We start from the raw sequence: 16,865 nt of genomic DNA on the forward strand, positions 1-16,865 counted from the left end.
CGTGGAGTGACTGTGAAAGAGAAGCTTTTTTTAAAAAAAAAAAACTGAAGGAAGGAATCTTGCCATCAGAGGGGAGAAACTGCCTGGTAATGAATTCAGCACAAAGGAAAGGAGTGCCCAGAGATGGGGAAAAAAGGACTTGGTCCTGATGAAATCACTGGAGTTCCTTGATCTAGCTATTCCTGAAGGTCTACCCCTGGACTATTCAGAAACATAACTAAGTCTGTTTTTTCTTCCTGTTTGGCTTGAGTTACTTTGAGTTGGGTTTCTATCATGGGTAACAAAAATAGTCTTGATGAGTATCCATCTGTCCATCCATCCAGTCAACCAGCCAGCCAAAGTCCTAGCTGTGTGGGCTTAGATACGTCACTTTCCTCTCCAAGACTTAGTTTCTGCATCTGTAAAGTGGGAATTTCATCACCTACCTTTTGGGTGATTTCAAAGATTAAAGGGCAATCCAAGTAGGGTACCATGCTTAGTACCAAAGGCAGAGGAGGGGCTCAGTAAATTTCCCTTCCATCCCGTCTTTTCTAACTGTCTGAATCCTGCCCCACCCCTGAGCAGGTGTGCCTGGAAAGCCAGGGTGGGCGCCACACCCCAGCAGGCCTGGGTCTCTCAAACAACAGAATCTGATGGGTACAGCCTTTATTGTTTCTCCATCATTTTCCAGAAGAATGGTGTCATTCGAGGGCCACAAGGGATGGGGGGGAGTAAAAAATAACATAAACAAACTGAACAGAAAGGCAGGTGGGCAGCAAGAGGGGCTGAGATCGGGTGTTCGGGGCAGAGGTGGGAGACCTGGGACAGTCAGAGCCTCTTAGCTTTCAGCCACCAGAGTAGAGAATTCTGCAAAAGAAAATGGCAGAGGTGAGTCAGAGGTGGACCCTGCAGAAGGAACTGGCTAGAACCTGTTTTCTCTCAGTTCTCGAATCTGCTACAGGAAGAGCTGGAGTGATGGAGCGAGTGGGTGTGGGACGAATGAATAAATGAATGAATGAATCAATCAATCAAGTACGATGGGAAATGATGAACCTACCGTGCCTTTTGCTTTACAGTGTATGTCACCCACAGATTGTTAGTAATAATAACTATAATAATAAGAGCAATGGTAGTTTTCTGATTGTTTATCACTTGCCAGTTGCTATTCTAAGCAGTTTATATACAATATCTTGTTTGACTCTGACAGCAATCCTCTGATGTGCATTTTTCATTATTCCCATTCTACAGATGAGGAAACTGAGGCTCAGAGTCCAGCAATGTCTACAAGGTCACACAGCTAGTAAGAAGCAGAGCCAGAGTTCAGACCCAGGTGTGTCTGATTTGGGACCCTGAGCCCTTTCTTAGCCACTTGTCTTAGCCTATGAGGCTCATGAGCAGGATCTAAGAAGACACAGAGTCCCAGGCCCCTGCCCTGGAATTTCTGATTTTTCTAAATCTGGGTCTAGGATAAGGGATGAGTTATCTTATTTGGTAAAAGTTGTTTCTGGTGAGCAGCCAGCTTCAAGAACCACTGTGGGCTCCTCCCCTGGGGAACCAAGCCAGACCCTGGAGGAGACCTGAGCATGTGACCTCTGCACGCAGCTCAGCATGGTGAGTGCACCCAGGGCTCAGAATGAGCTGGGTTCTGTCTCACACAGCTCCTCATTTCATCCTCACAAAACACCCAGGCAACTGGGAGTTATTATCCCCATTTTAAAGAGAGGAAAACTGAGGCCCAGAGGGAAGAAGTGACTTTGCAGAGCCTCTAGATTGTAAGTGGCTGAGGATTCAAGCTCTGGGGTGCAGGCCCCTCCACGTCAGTCTGTGTGAGTCCACAGTGGGCCCCTCCCTCCCCAGAACTGTCCATCTGCCCTTCTTCACCTTAATGTTACTGAATGCTGCCAGACCAGTGTTGACACCAGAGGGTGAGCAAATGTCCTTCTATTGAATCCAACTTGAACAAAGGGATGGTCCCAACCAGGCGAAGGGAGACACAGGGGAGTAGGTGGTCCCTGCCCCACAGGAGCTTCTGGTCAAGTCAAGGAAGAAGGCAGTATCTGGCAAGAAGTGCTCTGTACTTCTGGCCTCTTCTCTGAATCTCAATCATGCTGGGGGCCTTCACACCTCAGGACCTTTGCACCTGCTGTTCTCTCTGCCTGATATCCTCTCCAGGCTGCCTCACAGCTAGCTGCTTGTTCGCCTGGCCTCAGCTCAACTGTCCCCCTTCAAGGGGTCTTCTCTGACTGCCCTGGCCAAAGCAGTGCCCCACCCCTGCTGCGATCCTCTTTGTTGTCACCATTTTTTGTTATATTCACATCACTCACCACGCTTGAAATACCTCTGAGTATATTCTTGCATATTCACTGGCTGTCTGCCTCCTCCACTGGAGCATAAGGCCACAGCCCCCACTCTCCTGGTTCCCTCCAGCCCACCTCCTGTTTCCGCAGCTGCCACCGAGGGGGACGCAGGTGTTTGTGGAAAGGCAAGAGGGGCCCAGAGACTTTGCGTTCACAGGGAGAAGTGGTGCCTTCTATTTAAGGCATCAACAAAACCTTCAGAGGAAAGGTGGCTTCTGATACAGGCCTGTAAGAAGTTGCAGGATTCCCATAGGAAAAAGGCAGACGGAGAGGTCAAGGCTCAGAGGGCAGGAAACACTGGGGCGTTTTTGGGAAAGACCCAGTAGCCATGCTGGGCTGGCATCTTGTGTGAAAAGACTAGCTCAGCTGAAGAAGCCTGGGCCCCCACATCTGGCTCCTCCACTTATGGGCTGTGTGACTTCAGACACGGCGCCTAACCTCTCTGAGCCTCATTGTCATCATCTGTAAAATGAAGGAAAGTCAGTTTAGCTCCTTGAATAGGAGACAGTCAGCAGAGGTGCTATTACCCTCAGCCCCTGCCGGGAGCTCCTCTGCCCCCGTCTTTCATGTCGTCTTTAAAGTGGGGTCCTCGTGTGCTGGTCAGAGGCAGGGGACTGCTTGGCAGCCAGGTCTTCCGAGATCTTTATTTGGAATATTTATTTTATGAGAGTCTCCTCCATTGTTTTTCTCTCCAGGAGATGAGAGAGGACGGATGGAGTTTGTCACCATCTCCAATATGTGTCTGAGATGTCATATCCCCTCAGCCTGCCAGACATTGTGGGGCCTCAGGTAAGAAGGCATCGCCTCTGGATGCAGTGTCGTGATGTGGGGACAGCACAGGTGGGGATCCAGAGCTGGGGTTCCAGGCCTAGCCCTGTGCCATTTGCTGGGAAATACACCCCTCTGGACATCAGTTCCCTCATCTGCCCGTGGGGTGACAGGAGGGGCCGGTAACAATTCCTAGTGAAAGGTATACAAAAAAATGGATGTGAAGTGGCTTCAGAAAGGCCACAAGAGGTATCTGGGGGTCCCTTGAGGTACGTCCCGCCCTCCACGGACTTGGTATGAAGCACATAGTGTAAAAACCTAGTGTAATTTCTTCATCACACATAGTTATGTTGAATGTTAGTATTAGGGGATGTTGGGTGAGGGTATATGGAACTCTCTGTACTATTGTTAGAGGCCTTATCTAAAGCTAAAATTATTTAAAAATAAAAAGTGAAAAAACAAAACATGCTATCATCATGGAAATGACCTGCCATGACCCCCGCCGGGTGGACGGACATGTACCTGGGCTCCCCACCTTTCTGGGAAGTGGATACCACCCACTCCTGTCCCCAGGTTGTCCCTGAGGATAGGAAAGGCAGGTGACCTGGACATAGGGGCCTGGGTATTGACTCAGGGTGGGAGAGAGGGACGGTCCTCCTGCTGGTCCTGAAAACTCCCAGAATCACGGCTTGAGCGATAACAGTCGGGGCAGGGCTGGAACCAAACACCAGACTCTAAAAATCCCTCCCATGGGCCAGGTTTTCTCAGCCACGAGCTCCTCTGATCCTACACTTACTAAGGCAGGTGCTTATTTGAGATGTCTTACATCATTAGTACTTTGATTAATATTGTCCATTTTTATGGAATTCAAAAACTCTTATTTACCAAATACCTACCTGGGAAGCATTTGCATTTATCAGCTCATTAAGGTCTCATGGCCCCTCCACAGGAGAGACGCGTTTGTCTGCATTTTACAGATGGGGAAACTGAGGCCCAAGAGTTAAGTTGCTTGACTAAGATCACAGGGTAGACGTGATTCCAACTTCCTGCTTTACCCTGGAAGTTTCTGACCTCCTTTGACCTAGGTCTCAAGTGACACATGAGCCAGCTCAAACACCGCCACCCACATGACCGTCATATTAGCCGTTTTTTATTTACTTCATGGCACTTAGCACTCTCGGAAATGATCTTATTTCTGCACTTACTGATTCTTGTCAGTCTCCCCGTAAATTCCAGAAGGGCAGGGAGCATCATCTTTTGTATTCACCACTCTCCTAGAGACAGAGCAGACCTGGTACCCGGCAGGTGCTTGTAAACAAATGCCAGATGGGTGGGCGGATGGACGGATGAGTGGATGGGATGGCTCATGAGTCCTCCTCACGGTTCAGCGAGTACCAACTTACTGCATGCAATTCTCACAACAGCCCCTGGAGGTGAGTTGGATGATTCCCATTCTACAGATGGGGAAGTGGAAGCCTGGCGAGGTCAAGTGTCAGGGTCAGGCAGAAAAGAAGGGGCAGGGGCAGGGTCTCAGGAACACCCGCTCTGTGGAGGTGGCGAGACCATTCCCAACAGGGTTATCATCACAGATTGGGGGGAAGCATGAACCCTCTCCAGCTTCAACCCGCTGTTTGATCTGGCAAACTGGCCAGAGCCAGCATAGCCTGTTTTGGGGCATGGAGTTGCTCTGTCCTGGGATGAAGGAGACGTGAGTCCATCCATCAACACCAGCTGATGGAGTGACTATCAGCTGTGACTGGAGGAGAAGTTGGCCCTTACCGTTTCCTGACCTCTACACCTACCCCTCAACCCTCACCCTCAAAATTATGGGTTCTTGGCTGCTCATCAGCAAAGACCCCATTCATCACCTTCACACTGGATGGCATTTGGGGCAGTCAGCATGACGGAGACCAAGGGACACCAATCAAGGGACTCTCTCGCGGTGAAAGTCCAGCATTTTGGAGCCTGACCATGGGAGATATTTTGAACTGGTGGGGTTTTCAAAAGCCTCTAAAAACAGACCCCTGGGTCCACCCTGAAGCAGCCAGAGTGTCACAATGGACACATGCCCTGGCTTTTTGCAGAGATCACAGGAGTCTAATTTTGTCCTCTCAGAACCTGGAGCATAGTACTTTGTAGATCACTTCCTGGCTGGGTGGCCTTAGGTTACTGCATTGTCTCTCTGAGCCTCAATTTTCTCACGGGTAAAGTGGGTATGGTAATGTCTACTTGCACCAACCGCTATTGAGAAAACCAGATGAGAAAATACAGAAAGATGCCTGGCACATTGTAGGTGGCTGATAAATGTTAGTTTCACCCCACTTGGATTCCCTCAGCACAGCTAGCACAGGTTGGAGCTTTAAAATAACCACAGCAATAACCACGAACATCCTGAAACTAAGACAGGAAGATGTAAACAGAAAGAGGACATGGGAAGCCCAAAGAGGAACTAGCTGACCTGGTGCAAGTTTCTGACACTGTCTATCCCATCTGACTTGGAGTCCCGCCTCCAGCACAGCCATCAACGGACACTAAGTCTCTGCCCCTCAGTTTCCGCATCTGTAAAATGGGGACACTGAGAGAACTCCTCATAGGGCCATGGAGGGGACTACGTGAGCTACAGCGGTGCCTGGCACACAGAGGGAGCGCAATTAAATCATATCTATTTTTGAGATGCCAGTGTTCCTTGGGAGAGGGATCCAGAGATGCAGAGCCCTTTCTCCTATAGGAGTGCGAGTACAGCCCTACCTTTGCCGACAAAGCCTCACCTGAGGCCCCTGGGGACAGCTTGCTGGTGTCTTCATCATCCAATCAGGAAGAGACTAGAGATGGAGGTGGGGGTGGGGCAGGCAGCAGGCGAAGGGTCAGAGGATGGGAGGGCTCAGGTTTTTCCTTTCCCTTAAGAAACTGAAATTAGCCTAATTAGGTCTGTCCCAGTCCCCAGTGCTGTGGGGATGGGACAAAATTAGAAGCTATTGACAGGTGAGAGCAGTACTCCCTGATAGCCCGAGGTGAAACTGAGATGAACTTTGAGTCAGCGCCTGGAAGGCTCTCCCTCCTCCGCTCTGTCGTGATGACCAGGAGGAAGGCACCAGCCTCCCGGTTTATCACCTCACCTCTAAATAGCTCCAGGGCTGAGTTTCTTATAAATTGGTATTGCAAGCAAGGATCACTTTCCCACCCCAGAGAATCAGGAGGCAGGGTCATTCGGGGTCAAGACAGACAGCCACAAGGAGCCGGTAAACAGTCCTGGGGATGCACCCTGTCAGGCGATGCCCTGCGAGCCATCCTGTTTCATCCTCACCAGCTCTCTTATCTCCATTTTATTTACAAGGAAACTGAGGCTGAGAGTCATTCAGCCAGGAAGATTCACCTCTAGCCAGGATATGTCTTTTTCTCTGAGGTTGGAGTTGAACGGCCCTGGGTTCTGACTCAAGCTGTAACCCCCAGAGGTAGAGGAGGGGTAAATGGAGAGGGAACATCTTCTTTCTGCCCTCACTGCTGCTCCTTTTTGCAGGAGGGCAGTTATATAAGGGGTGGTGCTTGCCTTCCCTTGGCTAAATCTTATCTAGTGCAGCATAAGGTCGGAGTTACGGAGAGTCCACAGGGGAAAAAAGCGAGCATCTTGCTAAGCACAGAAACCATTTATAACTCGTGTCCCAGCTCAGCCTGGTGGAGAGAGTAGTGGAATCTGGAAACCTGGGTTCTACTCGGCCAAGGTTTTGCTGTGTGACTTTGGCAGGTCTAACCCCAACCCCAACCCTCTTTCGATTGCCTCCAGACTAAGATTTAACGGATCATTTTGCAGCCCTCTGTATAAAATACGTCTTGAGATGGATGCTTATGAAAGAAACCCCCAGCTCCAAGAAGCCTGTGCTTTCTGATCCAACTCGTGTTTTTCATCTCTTCTTCCAATCTCAAGCTCAGATTCAAAGCTGATTCTTTCTGAAGGTCGCAAGCTTGCAATTTCCCTTGAGCCTCAGTTTCCACATCTCCCAGTGGGGATCAGACTCTGTCCCCCAGATCGTATTGAGCCGGGATGAGGATGCAATAAAACAGGACAAAACACTGCGCACCTTGGGCCTCTGCCATCGGAGCTGCGGGCTGGCCCTGATGTGCTTGGAAATCAAACCCCATATGGGCTGGAGGGCTGAAACTACAGGGAGGCGGGTTAGACTCCCCTTTTATCCTTCTCACCTTCCTCCCCTCTTAGACTCAATTCCACTTCCTCTGAGGACAGATATTGCACTACTTCCAAAGGGTTTTGAGGTAGCTTACCAGAGAAAGCAGACACCGAAAAAGAGAGGAAAGGAACCATTTCTCGGACACCCACTTAATTCTTGCAACAACCTTTTAAAGCGGTTATTTTTACCCCTGCTTGGGGATGAGGAAATGGATGCCCAGCGAGAGGAGAAGGCTTGGCCATTCACACTGCTGGTAGCACACGCTCTGCAGGTTGTACCTTCTACCTGACTTTAGGAGTTTCAGCCCAAGGGCTTGCTCCCTCCCTGCTGCCTTCTATGTTTAATAGGCTAATTAAGGATAAAAGAGAACAGATTTTGCCAGAAGGAAGCAGAAAAGGCAAATACCTTCAGGCACGTGCCATCAACTGCAAGGGGCAGGCAATTATCATGACTGAATTTTTCAGCAACGGAAGCAAAAGCCAAGCATGAGCTCTTGAGTTGGAACAGGCTTGAAGCATAGGAAACTGGATCTGCCACTGGGATCAGGTTTCAGGGAAACTGTAACTAGGATTGCATGCGTGCGCATGTGTATATGGGGCGTGCAGCTCTCGTCTACAGCCTGGCAGGGAAAAGAGAGGTATTTGGAGGTGGACTGTCGAGGTTTGAAGCAAGGCCCCAGTGCTGAATAGCTGTGAGACCCTGAGCAAGTCATCCCACTGCCCTGGGCCTCAGTTTCCTTGTCTGTGCAGTGAAGGTGTATCTTGTGATGCTGTTGTGAGGACTCAAGGAAGTGCCACATGGATGGTACCCCCTGTTCCCATCGCCATGCACGGTCCACGTGGGCAGGTATTAGGTGCGGAGAACCCGGGCTGGAGACACATCAGGGTGGCAAACGGTCCTACCTAGACCTCCGAGCCTCAGTTGTGGCTCTGCTACTGAGTGACTCTGGGCATGTTACTTAACCACTCAGTTTCCTCATCTGTAAACGGGAAGAGTGATGGGACCTCCTTTCTAGGATGAATGTAGGGCAGTGGTTCTCAAAGTGTGGTCCCTGGACCATCAGCTCCACATGGGAACTTAGTAGAAATGCAAACGCTTGGGCCCCACCTAGACCTAAGGAATCAGAAACTCTTGGGATGGGGCCTGAGCATCTGTGTTGTGAAAAGCCCCCTGTGATTCTGATGCCGGGTCCTGTCTGAGACCCACCTTGGGGACAGACAAGTATTTGAGAAGGAACCTGCCACTCACTAGTCTTGCCTGTTACTTGTGCCTGGGTTTTGCCACTGCGGCTGGGTTTGGGGGCACCTTCCGCCTCTGTCCATCTTCTTTCTCCTTGTCTGCCTCTACCTCCCCCTACCCCCCTTTACCAGCTCTGCACCAGTCTTTCAAGGGTGTCCTTTGAGAATTAATTGACCATGTCTATAAGAGTCTTTGAGCTTCCTGGAGGTAGTTGCCCAGAGACAGGTAAGCAAAGGGTTATTATTAGAACTTTGTCTTTCTACCCACTCCCTTCAATCTGTGATCCTAAAGGACCTGGTAAATATCACTCACCTTCAGAAGGGCAAACAGCTAGAGATGGAGGCAGTACCCCTGGTTCTAGAATCCCTCCCAGTGCCTGCTACAGGCAAGCCCCCACCCAGCTCAAAGAGGTCTCCATCCTTTGCCTATGGATCTCTGCCTATACACCACACTTCCTCATCACTGCATCCCCAGAGCTGGACACATATTCATTCAGTCGTTCCGCAAACTTTTTTTGCCCCTCTACTATGTGCCAGGACCTGTTCTGGGTGCTGGAGTCAGAACTGAACAAAACAAAGTTCCTGCTTTTGTGGAGCTGACATCCACCCCAGTGGGAGAGAGAGAAGCAAGCAGTAAGTCACTAAATAAAATTATCTATGATGGATACTCACTAGACTTTGAATGAATGGATGAATGAATGAATGAAGCAGGCAGCACAGGGCATGTGCATTGGATCCAGACAGACCTGAACCCAGATCTTGACCTTGTCTTTCCCTAGGGATGGGAGTTTAGGCAAACCCTTGGCCTCTCGGAGCCTCAGTGTCCTCCATCTATAAAATGCGGATAGTAATACAGCCTCAAAGATAGTGACATGCTCAGCACAGCGCCTGGCGCACGGTGAGGGCTCCATGAAGTCAGATGTCATTGCCATCATTACTCCAAGTCACACAGCTGAGCCTAAGTGCCAGCCTGGTCCTCCGTCTAGAGGTGTATGCACTAGGGCACCTGGGGAGTCCCGGAGCTGGAAGGGACCCCAGTGACTGGCCAGTGATCTGAGCCCTGATTTTAAAGAGCTGGTGCCTGAAGGTCAGAGGGCTTCTCTGACTTGCCCCAGATCCCACCCGGAGCTGAAGGCATCCTCCAGCCAGTGGGCAGGGCTCAGACCCTTTGGACTTCAGAGCGAGCAGGCAGCAAAGCAGAGTGCCTAAGATAGAAAATTCTGGGCCCTCAAAGGGCTCTCCCCCCATCTCACTGCCTATCGGGCACCATCACACCCATCTTTCTTGTCCTCCTTTAAAAAAAAGTACTGTGTTTGAGGGTGGAAGTGGGTAGGGGGGCATCTGCATCTTCCCACCTCAAAAGCGCGAGCTTGTGGGCAGTCTGTTCTCACTGCCCGCTCCATCTCTGGCCCCCACTCGTCCGTGCTGCCCTGACTCCCGGACCTTCACCAGGTCGGCCTGAGCCTGGCTACGCTGGCAGACAGACCTGGCTTTGAACTCCGTGTCACCTTGGGCACTGGAGCCACTCTTTCTGCATCTGGACCTATGTCCTCTGTCATCCCGAGGTAAAGTGAGGTGATGTTTGAGCAGAGTCCAGCGTTGGGCCGGGCACACGTTACTCACCCTGATGATCATTCTCTCTCCCCTCCCACCCTCAGCAAACCAGTATTCTTGCCCCTTTCCCAGCCTCAGTGCCTTTGCTGATTGATACCAAGGCCTTGCCTGGACCTCCCTCCACTTGCCCTCCTGGCCTGCAGCAGCACTGCCCACGGTCCCCAGATCCCCGTAAGTGCCTGCTGTCTCCGTCTCCGCAGAGCTCGCCTGCACCTCCCGGCCTCTGCCTGGTACTGCCATGTGTCTGTGTGTGTATCATAGAGCTAGAGGCATCATGCAGATAGAATAGAAATTCTATCTGCAGCCCCTCTTTACTGAGCACTTACGGTGTGCGGGGCAATGCACTCAACCCTACTGTACATTGTGTCTTGGAATCCTCACAAAACGCCAGTGTTGCCATGCCCAGTTTATAGATGAGGAAACTGGGGCTCCGAGGCACCCAGCCAGGAAGTGGCGCCTCCGGGAACTGGGCCTGATACCTCTTTGCCTCCCCCACTGCTATTCGGCAAGTGTCTGTTGGGTCTGTTGGAAGAGTCGAGTTAGCTCTTTAAGATCTGAGTTGGGCAGGGAGGGAGGGAGGCAGGGAAGCAGGCCAGGATCTGGCCTGGTTTTTCTTCATCATGAAGGTTCCTTGCAGGCAGCCAGCCATGAAGACCCTGCCTAGGGCTTCTGAGCTGCAGCATATTGAAAATAAAAATGGGAGGGAGGGCCAAAGGCCTGGATTGGGGTCACGGCAGGAACTGGGCCCAGGGGAGGAACTGTCTGATAAGTGACCCAGTGAAGGTGGGGAGGGGAGGTAGGGGTACCACTCACTGGAATCACCTAGACCGGCCACCCATTTCTCTCCAGCACCCTCTGCTCTGGCTCCTTTAAAACCACCTCCCTCCTTCCCAGCCACAAGACGGGCAGCAGGCATCAGGAGGCCAGGCGACTCATTGCACCTGACCTTGCTAGACTGTCTCCATCCTCGTTTCTGGCATAAAACTTTAATAGCCTGTGCCCACATTCAGAATCCTTGTACCTTTCCCAAGGCAATTTTCTGTCTATAGTCACTTAATTTTCACAACGAGCCCAAGCAGGTCTTAGGAGAAAACTGTGCACCCCATGTGTCAGACACAGGAACGTAGGTGTGGAGAGGTGATGGGGTGAAGGTCACAGCCGGTGAAGGGCAGACAGCCAGCAGAGCACCAGGGCCTACACTTTACAACCAGGCAACAGATGTTTATTCCATGCCTGCTTTGGGTCATGTATGGGCTACATACTGGGGATAAAAGGATGAATACAACCTTGTCCTTGTTTTAAAAAATTAGTTAACAGACTTGTAGATAGCACTTCCTCTGTGCCAGACACTTCTAAACACATCATATACGAATGCATCTAATCCTCTGACAATCCTAGGAGATAAAAACTATTATCCTCAGTTCAGAGATGACAAAACTAAGGCCCAGAGTAGTTACTTGAATTGCCCCAAATCACACAGCTAGAAAGAAGCTGGGTTGGGATTTGAACCCAGACAACATGAGCCCAGAGGCCAAGCACTTACGCACAGTTTCCTCTGAAACTGGCAGGAAGGACTATCACAAGGGCACAGATGTTGGAATAATGGAAAGTTGGAAAGAGATATTCAGACCTGTTTCTACATCCCTGCTCCCCCACTTATGTCCTAGCTCTCTGAACAGGCCAAGCACCTTCAACCTCAGTTTGCCCATCTGCAAAATGGAGATAATCCCCGAGGATGTTGTGATGCTAAGAAAGATAATGATGCTGGGGTGTGTTCCTTGAACGCTGGTTAAATCTGAAGGGAAAAGGATGTGGGATGGTGGACCACTAGCCCCTCACCTTTCCTAAAAGCAAAGCTTGAAAAGCAAGATCAGGTCAGATGTTCCTTTTTGTAATTCCCAGCTGATCCCTGCCTGGCTGTTTCTCCCGGCTCTCCTACAGTGCTGGAATGGTATATATTTGGGTGAAACCAAAACAGGTTTTGAGACTTGAAGTTACAAGACACCAGGACAAGATGCGGAGGAGGACAGGAGATAAGGAATTTCCATCCCTGGAATCTGAGAACATGAGAGCCAGTAGGGTCCCTGAGGGGATCAGTTTGCCTCATCTCCTCGGGTTGCAGATGGGAGACTGAGGCCCCACACAGAAGATAGGCTGCCCAAGGTCACACAGCTGGTTTAGGCAGAGCAGGGGCCAGAACACAGGCAAAGTTCAGGGAAAATCCAAATTCTCCTGGATCCCTTACACAGCAGGAGAAAGAAAATAAAGAAAAGAATCGATTCCTTTTGAGTTGTTCAAATCCAGAAAAACTGGAGCGGTGCCAAGATAGCAGAATACGGGGACACATAGCTCACCCCCTCCCACAAATCTAGAAAAAATATATCAGTTTTTCTTTGCCTGGCTTATATGATAGAGCTCTCAGACCTAATGGATTGCCTTTTTTCCTTCTAATCTTGGGGAGTGTGGGACTCCCCCTCTCCCCTTCACGTGATGGGCATAGCTATAAGCTTTAAGCATCCAAAGATCCTGAGATCCACAATGTGCCCAGGTCACAGCTACTCACCATCGGCCCCAATCTTGCCGTCCCCATCCTTGTCTCCAGCGGCCAGCAGCGTCTTGGTTTCTTTAACAGACAGGTCTCTGGCATCTGGGGAGAAGCCTTTCAGAATGAATCTGGAGGAGAAAAGGGAGAAAGCCGGGGAGGGAGTCAGGTCAAGGTCACCTTGCAGGAACACCGGGTGGATGGTGGGCTGCAGTCTGCACAGGGGAAGCAGGCAGCTGGGACAGGCAGCGAGCAGGGAGCATGCATGCAGTTGTGCTTGGCCAGGCAGCCAGGACATGGCTGTGCTTCGTGGGTGGGTGTGCAGGGAAGGACAGGCTGTCCTCAGTGAAGGGTTGCCTTCACATCAGTTAGGGCACCTGCATTTGTTTATTTATTCAGCCAACACAACAAACACAAAAGTGTCTTCTCTGTGCCAGGGCCATGCTGAAAACCAGGGGTACAGAGATGATCTTAGGAAGCTACAAGAAAACACAGGGAAGGCGTCAAGTTCTGCTGGAGAGAACACACAGTGTGATGGATGCAATGATGCGGAAGTAGAGAGTGGTGCTCAAGGATGTATCCATCCCACTGAGGGGAGGGGAACAGTCAGGGGAGGCTTCCTAGAGAAGGTGATACCTGGAGGATAGGTAGAAGTCAGCCTCTGCATGTGTGTGTGCGCACATGCACACAAGTGCGCGTGCACATTGGGTTCCAGGTGGGTAGAAGGAGAAAGTTCTAGACAAAGGGTACCCTCGTGGGATGGTTTTTGGGCAGAGACAGGTGGATGGAGAAGTCCATACTTGAAAGGCTCCTCTCCCCACCCTACCCCTTCTCTTTATGACAAAATTCAAAGCAGTCTTGGCCCGAGAGTGACACAGCTGGGTCGGCAGACATGGGCCAGGTGGCCGAGAGGGTTCTGGCGGGAGGTTCTTCGCTGATGTAATTTTGCATTTTCCTGGCCATAACCTTCTCCACTTTACTCCAGGACTCCTGAACCCCTAAAGCTGGCTCTGCCTCCCTGGCTTGCACAGAGCCTGCTAGAGCCGCCCTGGTACAGAAGGGCGTGGGTCTGCTGGATGGCGGAAAGCGCACTTTAGACAAATGAAAATCAGTGAAATTCTCCAGGGAGCGCTCTCTGTCTCGCCTGTGGTGTCAGGCAATGAGAAAAACTGCCTCTTGGTTTGTATTAAATTATTAAGTAGCATCATTCCATTAGCAATATTAAGTGGCTATAATTTAACCTAGTTAGTTGCACTTTGCGCTGAGAATTTTATTCTTCCGGAAGCAACGGTGGGCAGGCAGGGTTATTTTCTGTGATGGGTGCAGAGAGAAGGGCAGATTGATGGGAACTGGGAAGCCAGAGTCCCAACACCACTCCCTCTCCCAGAGCCGCAGGCTGGGCAGCCCCCCAGCTCTCAGTTTACCCCAGCTCCTCCTCCTCGATGAAGCCACTCTTGTCTTTATCCAGGATGTGGAACACCTTTCTCACATCATCTGGGCTCTTTTTCTTCAGGCCGACCATTTGGAAGAACTTTTTGTGGTCGAAGGAGTCGACAGCTATCAGGGGTGGAGAGGAACGGGTTAAAATGAGGACAGAGAAAGGCCCTAGGGAAGGGTGGGAGGTGGGAGAATGGGGGAGGCGGAGAGGTGGCACAGCATTTTGATCGACTCCCCTGGGCCTGGGGGTGGAGAGGCATATCTCCATGGGAGAGCTGAGGGATCCCAGGCCAGGAGAGGGGGCTCAGCCCCAGGTCACACAGCCAGAGGTGGCAGAGGCCACCCAGATCTCCCTGGCTCTCAAGTCAGCCCAACCCTCCACTGTACCCTTCACTAATGGTGGGGGTAGACTTTGAAGGCAAAAGGGCTTCCTGTTTCCATGAAGCCTTTTGGTGGGTGGCTCAGTGCAGGTGGGCAGGGGAATCTGAGGTGGTGTGAACATGGTGCGTGAATGTTGAGGGGAGAGGGAGGGTCGACCTTTCTCTTGGCCGTAGATTGTGTTGCCAGAAAGTCAACACAGAGAGGACAAGTTTCTCTCAAGGTCACACAGTGGGAGGAGGAGGGGGAGGCCCCAGAAGTCCTGGCTTTGCTGCAGAAATCCATTCCGGTGGAAATGGGGGCGGGTGTTGAAAGGCTCCCCAAGAATTCCCAGTTAGGTTTCTTCTCAGAGGAAGCAAGTTGGGTCAAGGAGAAGTGGATGGGTTATCACAGTGCCCTGGGAGGTGGCTTCCCAAAGCTTCTTCATGCCCATTGGAGGGGGCTCCAAGCAGAAAGGAAATGGGAACCCCCCTCCAGTTTTCTATGTCTTAAGTGCCTTTTTAAGAACACCTGGGAAAGGAAATGTTAGACCGAGTAACTTATGTGTGTGTGTATGGGGAGGGGGGGAACCCCTGTTGAGAGTCACTGTTCCCCTCCCCTCAGCCTGGGCTGGAGTGGGGGAAAGTTGCTCTTGTCCACCTTGGACACTAGGTTAGGGGAACAAAACTGGGCTGACCCCAGTGCTAATCCCCCTTCTGCCCTGCGAGATGACCTTGGGTAAGTTTCTGGCCCTTTTCCTGCCTCAGTTTCCCCATATGGGTAATGAGAAGGAGGAGGAAGGTAGGCAGCTAAGGGCTCAAGTCCAGGGCAGCTCAGAGAGGTGAGACTGCTGGCTCCCCTCCCTCTGGAAGTTGCAAGCGCTTCCCTGAGGATGCTCCACGCAGAACAGAGCTCCAGCTGCGGGAAGGTCACCTCGCTCGCTTGCAAGTCCATTGCTGGGGTGGGCTCTGAGCTCCAGAAAGGGGGCTTGGACTTAAGGGGAGCCAGCAACGAGCAGCTGGGCGAGAAGAGTCCCGCGCAGAACGGGATCTCGGAGAGGGGTCGCTTGGAGAGAAGCGTGCGCACCCACGGTCCCCTCCAAGTACCTTAAAAAGGAAGTTCCGAGCGCCCACAAGGACCCAGAAGTCCCGCCTTCGACCTGGGTCTTCGCCCTTGGTCCGGGACCTGAGTCCACGCAGCGCGGCCACCCTGCCTTTGGCGCCCGCAAGTTTCGGTTGTCCAGCAGGGCGCCCGGCCTCCCCGCCCGCTCCCTGCGCCAAGTCTCGCGCCGGCAGAGTTTGGAAATGCGGTGGACCACCCCCCCGCCACGCTCCGCCAGCGCCCCGCGGGATGCGTGGGCAGAGGAGCGCTAGGGAAGACTTGCCCGCCGTGGGACCCGTGGGATGCAGGGGCCAGGGTGGTGGATGAGGGGAGAGGGATGCGGAGGGGAGCGCGCTGCTCACCGGTAAAGGCCCCCACTGCCTTCTTGATGTCCTCAGCGGTGAGCAATTCTGTCATCGACATCCTGCAACTGTTTGAGCGGGCAGAGCAAGTGCGAAAAGATTAAAAAGTGCTTTTCTCATCATTTCTGCTCATATGACCAGCGCTGCAGTGCTGCGCGCCGGGCGCACGCCAGCCGGCCTGGCGCGGAGCCAGGGGGCGCGGGGCTCGGCGCGCAGCCAGAGCCGCTCAGTCCAGCCGCGCCGCCGAGCCGCGCGGGCAGGGCCGAGCAGGCGGATAGGCGCGCAGTCCCGCTGCAGCTCCCGCCCCCCACCCCGCCTCGCCCTGCCGGGGGTCCCTGGGATTGCGGTCCGGGCCCCGGGGGGAGGGGCGGCCTCTGGAATTTACGGGGCGCCCGCGCCACCAGCCAGGTCTGGAGGGTTCTCCTGCCGTCAAGGGCACACAGGAGGCGCCAGCCTGGTGCAGCCAGCGCAGGGCCTCGCATCCGCGCACCTCCGAGAATGTCCTGCCGCTTTGGGGAGGATACTGGACTGGCAGGGACCAGGGCTACACCCTCGTGGGCCTCTTGGCCCACCTCCCATTCTCTCTCCACTCCTACCTCAGCCTCCGCTCTGTCTGTCGTGCATGCAAATTTATGCTGAAAATCCGAGCGCTGAGGTCTGGAAACCTGACCCATGGGACACTGGGAGGGGTAACACTGATAAGCTGGCGTTGCCACGGCCCTCTGCGGGTGCCCCATTCTACATCCGTCCAGGGACGCACACACTGAAACTGAATTTTTTTCTTAGTCTGACTTTTCTAAGAACCCTCTGGGATCCCCATTTACTGCTTGCTTTCCTGGGCTCCTGAGCCAAGGAGTACAGTGCAGTCCAGACTCCCCACCCCTATATAAACCATTTTGGGGAGGGGAGGGTGGGAGAGGCTACTC

At 52.3% G+C, this 16,865-nt stretch overlaps 1 protein-coding gene across 2 annotated transcripts; it reads right to left on the reverse strand.

Annotated features, from left to right (window-relative positions):
• Positions 1 to 630: 630 nt before the first annotated feature.
• On the reverse strand, positions 631 to 16,546 carry PVALB (parvalbumin). 2 transcript variants are annotated; one of them, XM_032492151.1, is made up of 5 exons: positions 16,536 to 16,546; positions 15,940 to 16,007; positions 14,107 to 14,239; positions 12,704 to 12,813; positions 631 to 846 (listed from the first exon to the last, which is right to left on the reverse strand). In XM_032492151.1, exons 2-5 carry the CDS (start codon positions 15,998 to 16,000, stop codon positions 818 to 820), a joined length of 333 nt encoding a protein of 110 aa, XP_032348042.1. In that variant the 5' UTR covers positions 16,001 to 16,007; positions 16,536 to 16,546; the 3' UTR covers positions 631 to 817. The 2 variants fall into 2 exon arrangements, with proteins under 2 accessions (XP_032348042.1, XP_014423191.1); XM_014567705.2 differs by lacking the exon at positions 16,536 to 16,546 and adding an exon at positions 16,430 to 16,500.
• Between the last annotated feature and the right edge of the window lie 319 nt (positions 16,547 to 16,865).

Source organism: Camelus ferus, chromosome 12 (genome assembly GCF_009834535.1).
Source record: "Camelus ferus isolate YT-003-E chromosome 12, BCGSAC_Cfer_1.0, whole genome shotgun sequence".
NCBI lineage: Eukaryota > Metazoa > Chordata > Mammalia > Artiodactyla > Camelidae > Camelus > Camelus ferus.

Excerpts from the sequence above, each read along its gene's own strand:
- PVALB (XM_032492151.1), bottom strand. The coding sequence starts at position 16,000 with ATGTCGATGACAGAATTGCTCACCGCTGAGGACATCAAGAAGGCAGTG. Across the intron at positions 14,240-15,939 it reads GGCAGTGGGGGCCTTTACCG|CTGTCGACTCCTTCGACCAC; the intron begins GTGAGCAGCGCG and ends CACCCCTGATAG. Across the intron at positions 12,814-14,106 it reads ATCGAGGAGGAGGAGCTGGG|ATTCATTCTGAAAGGCTTCT; the intron begins GTAAACTGAGAG and ends TTTCTCCTCCAG.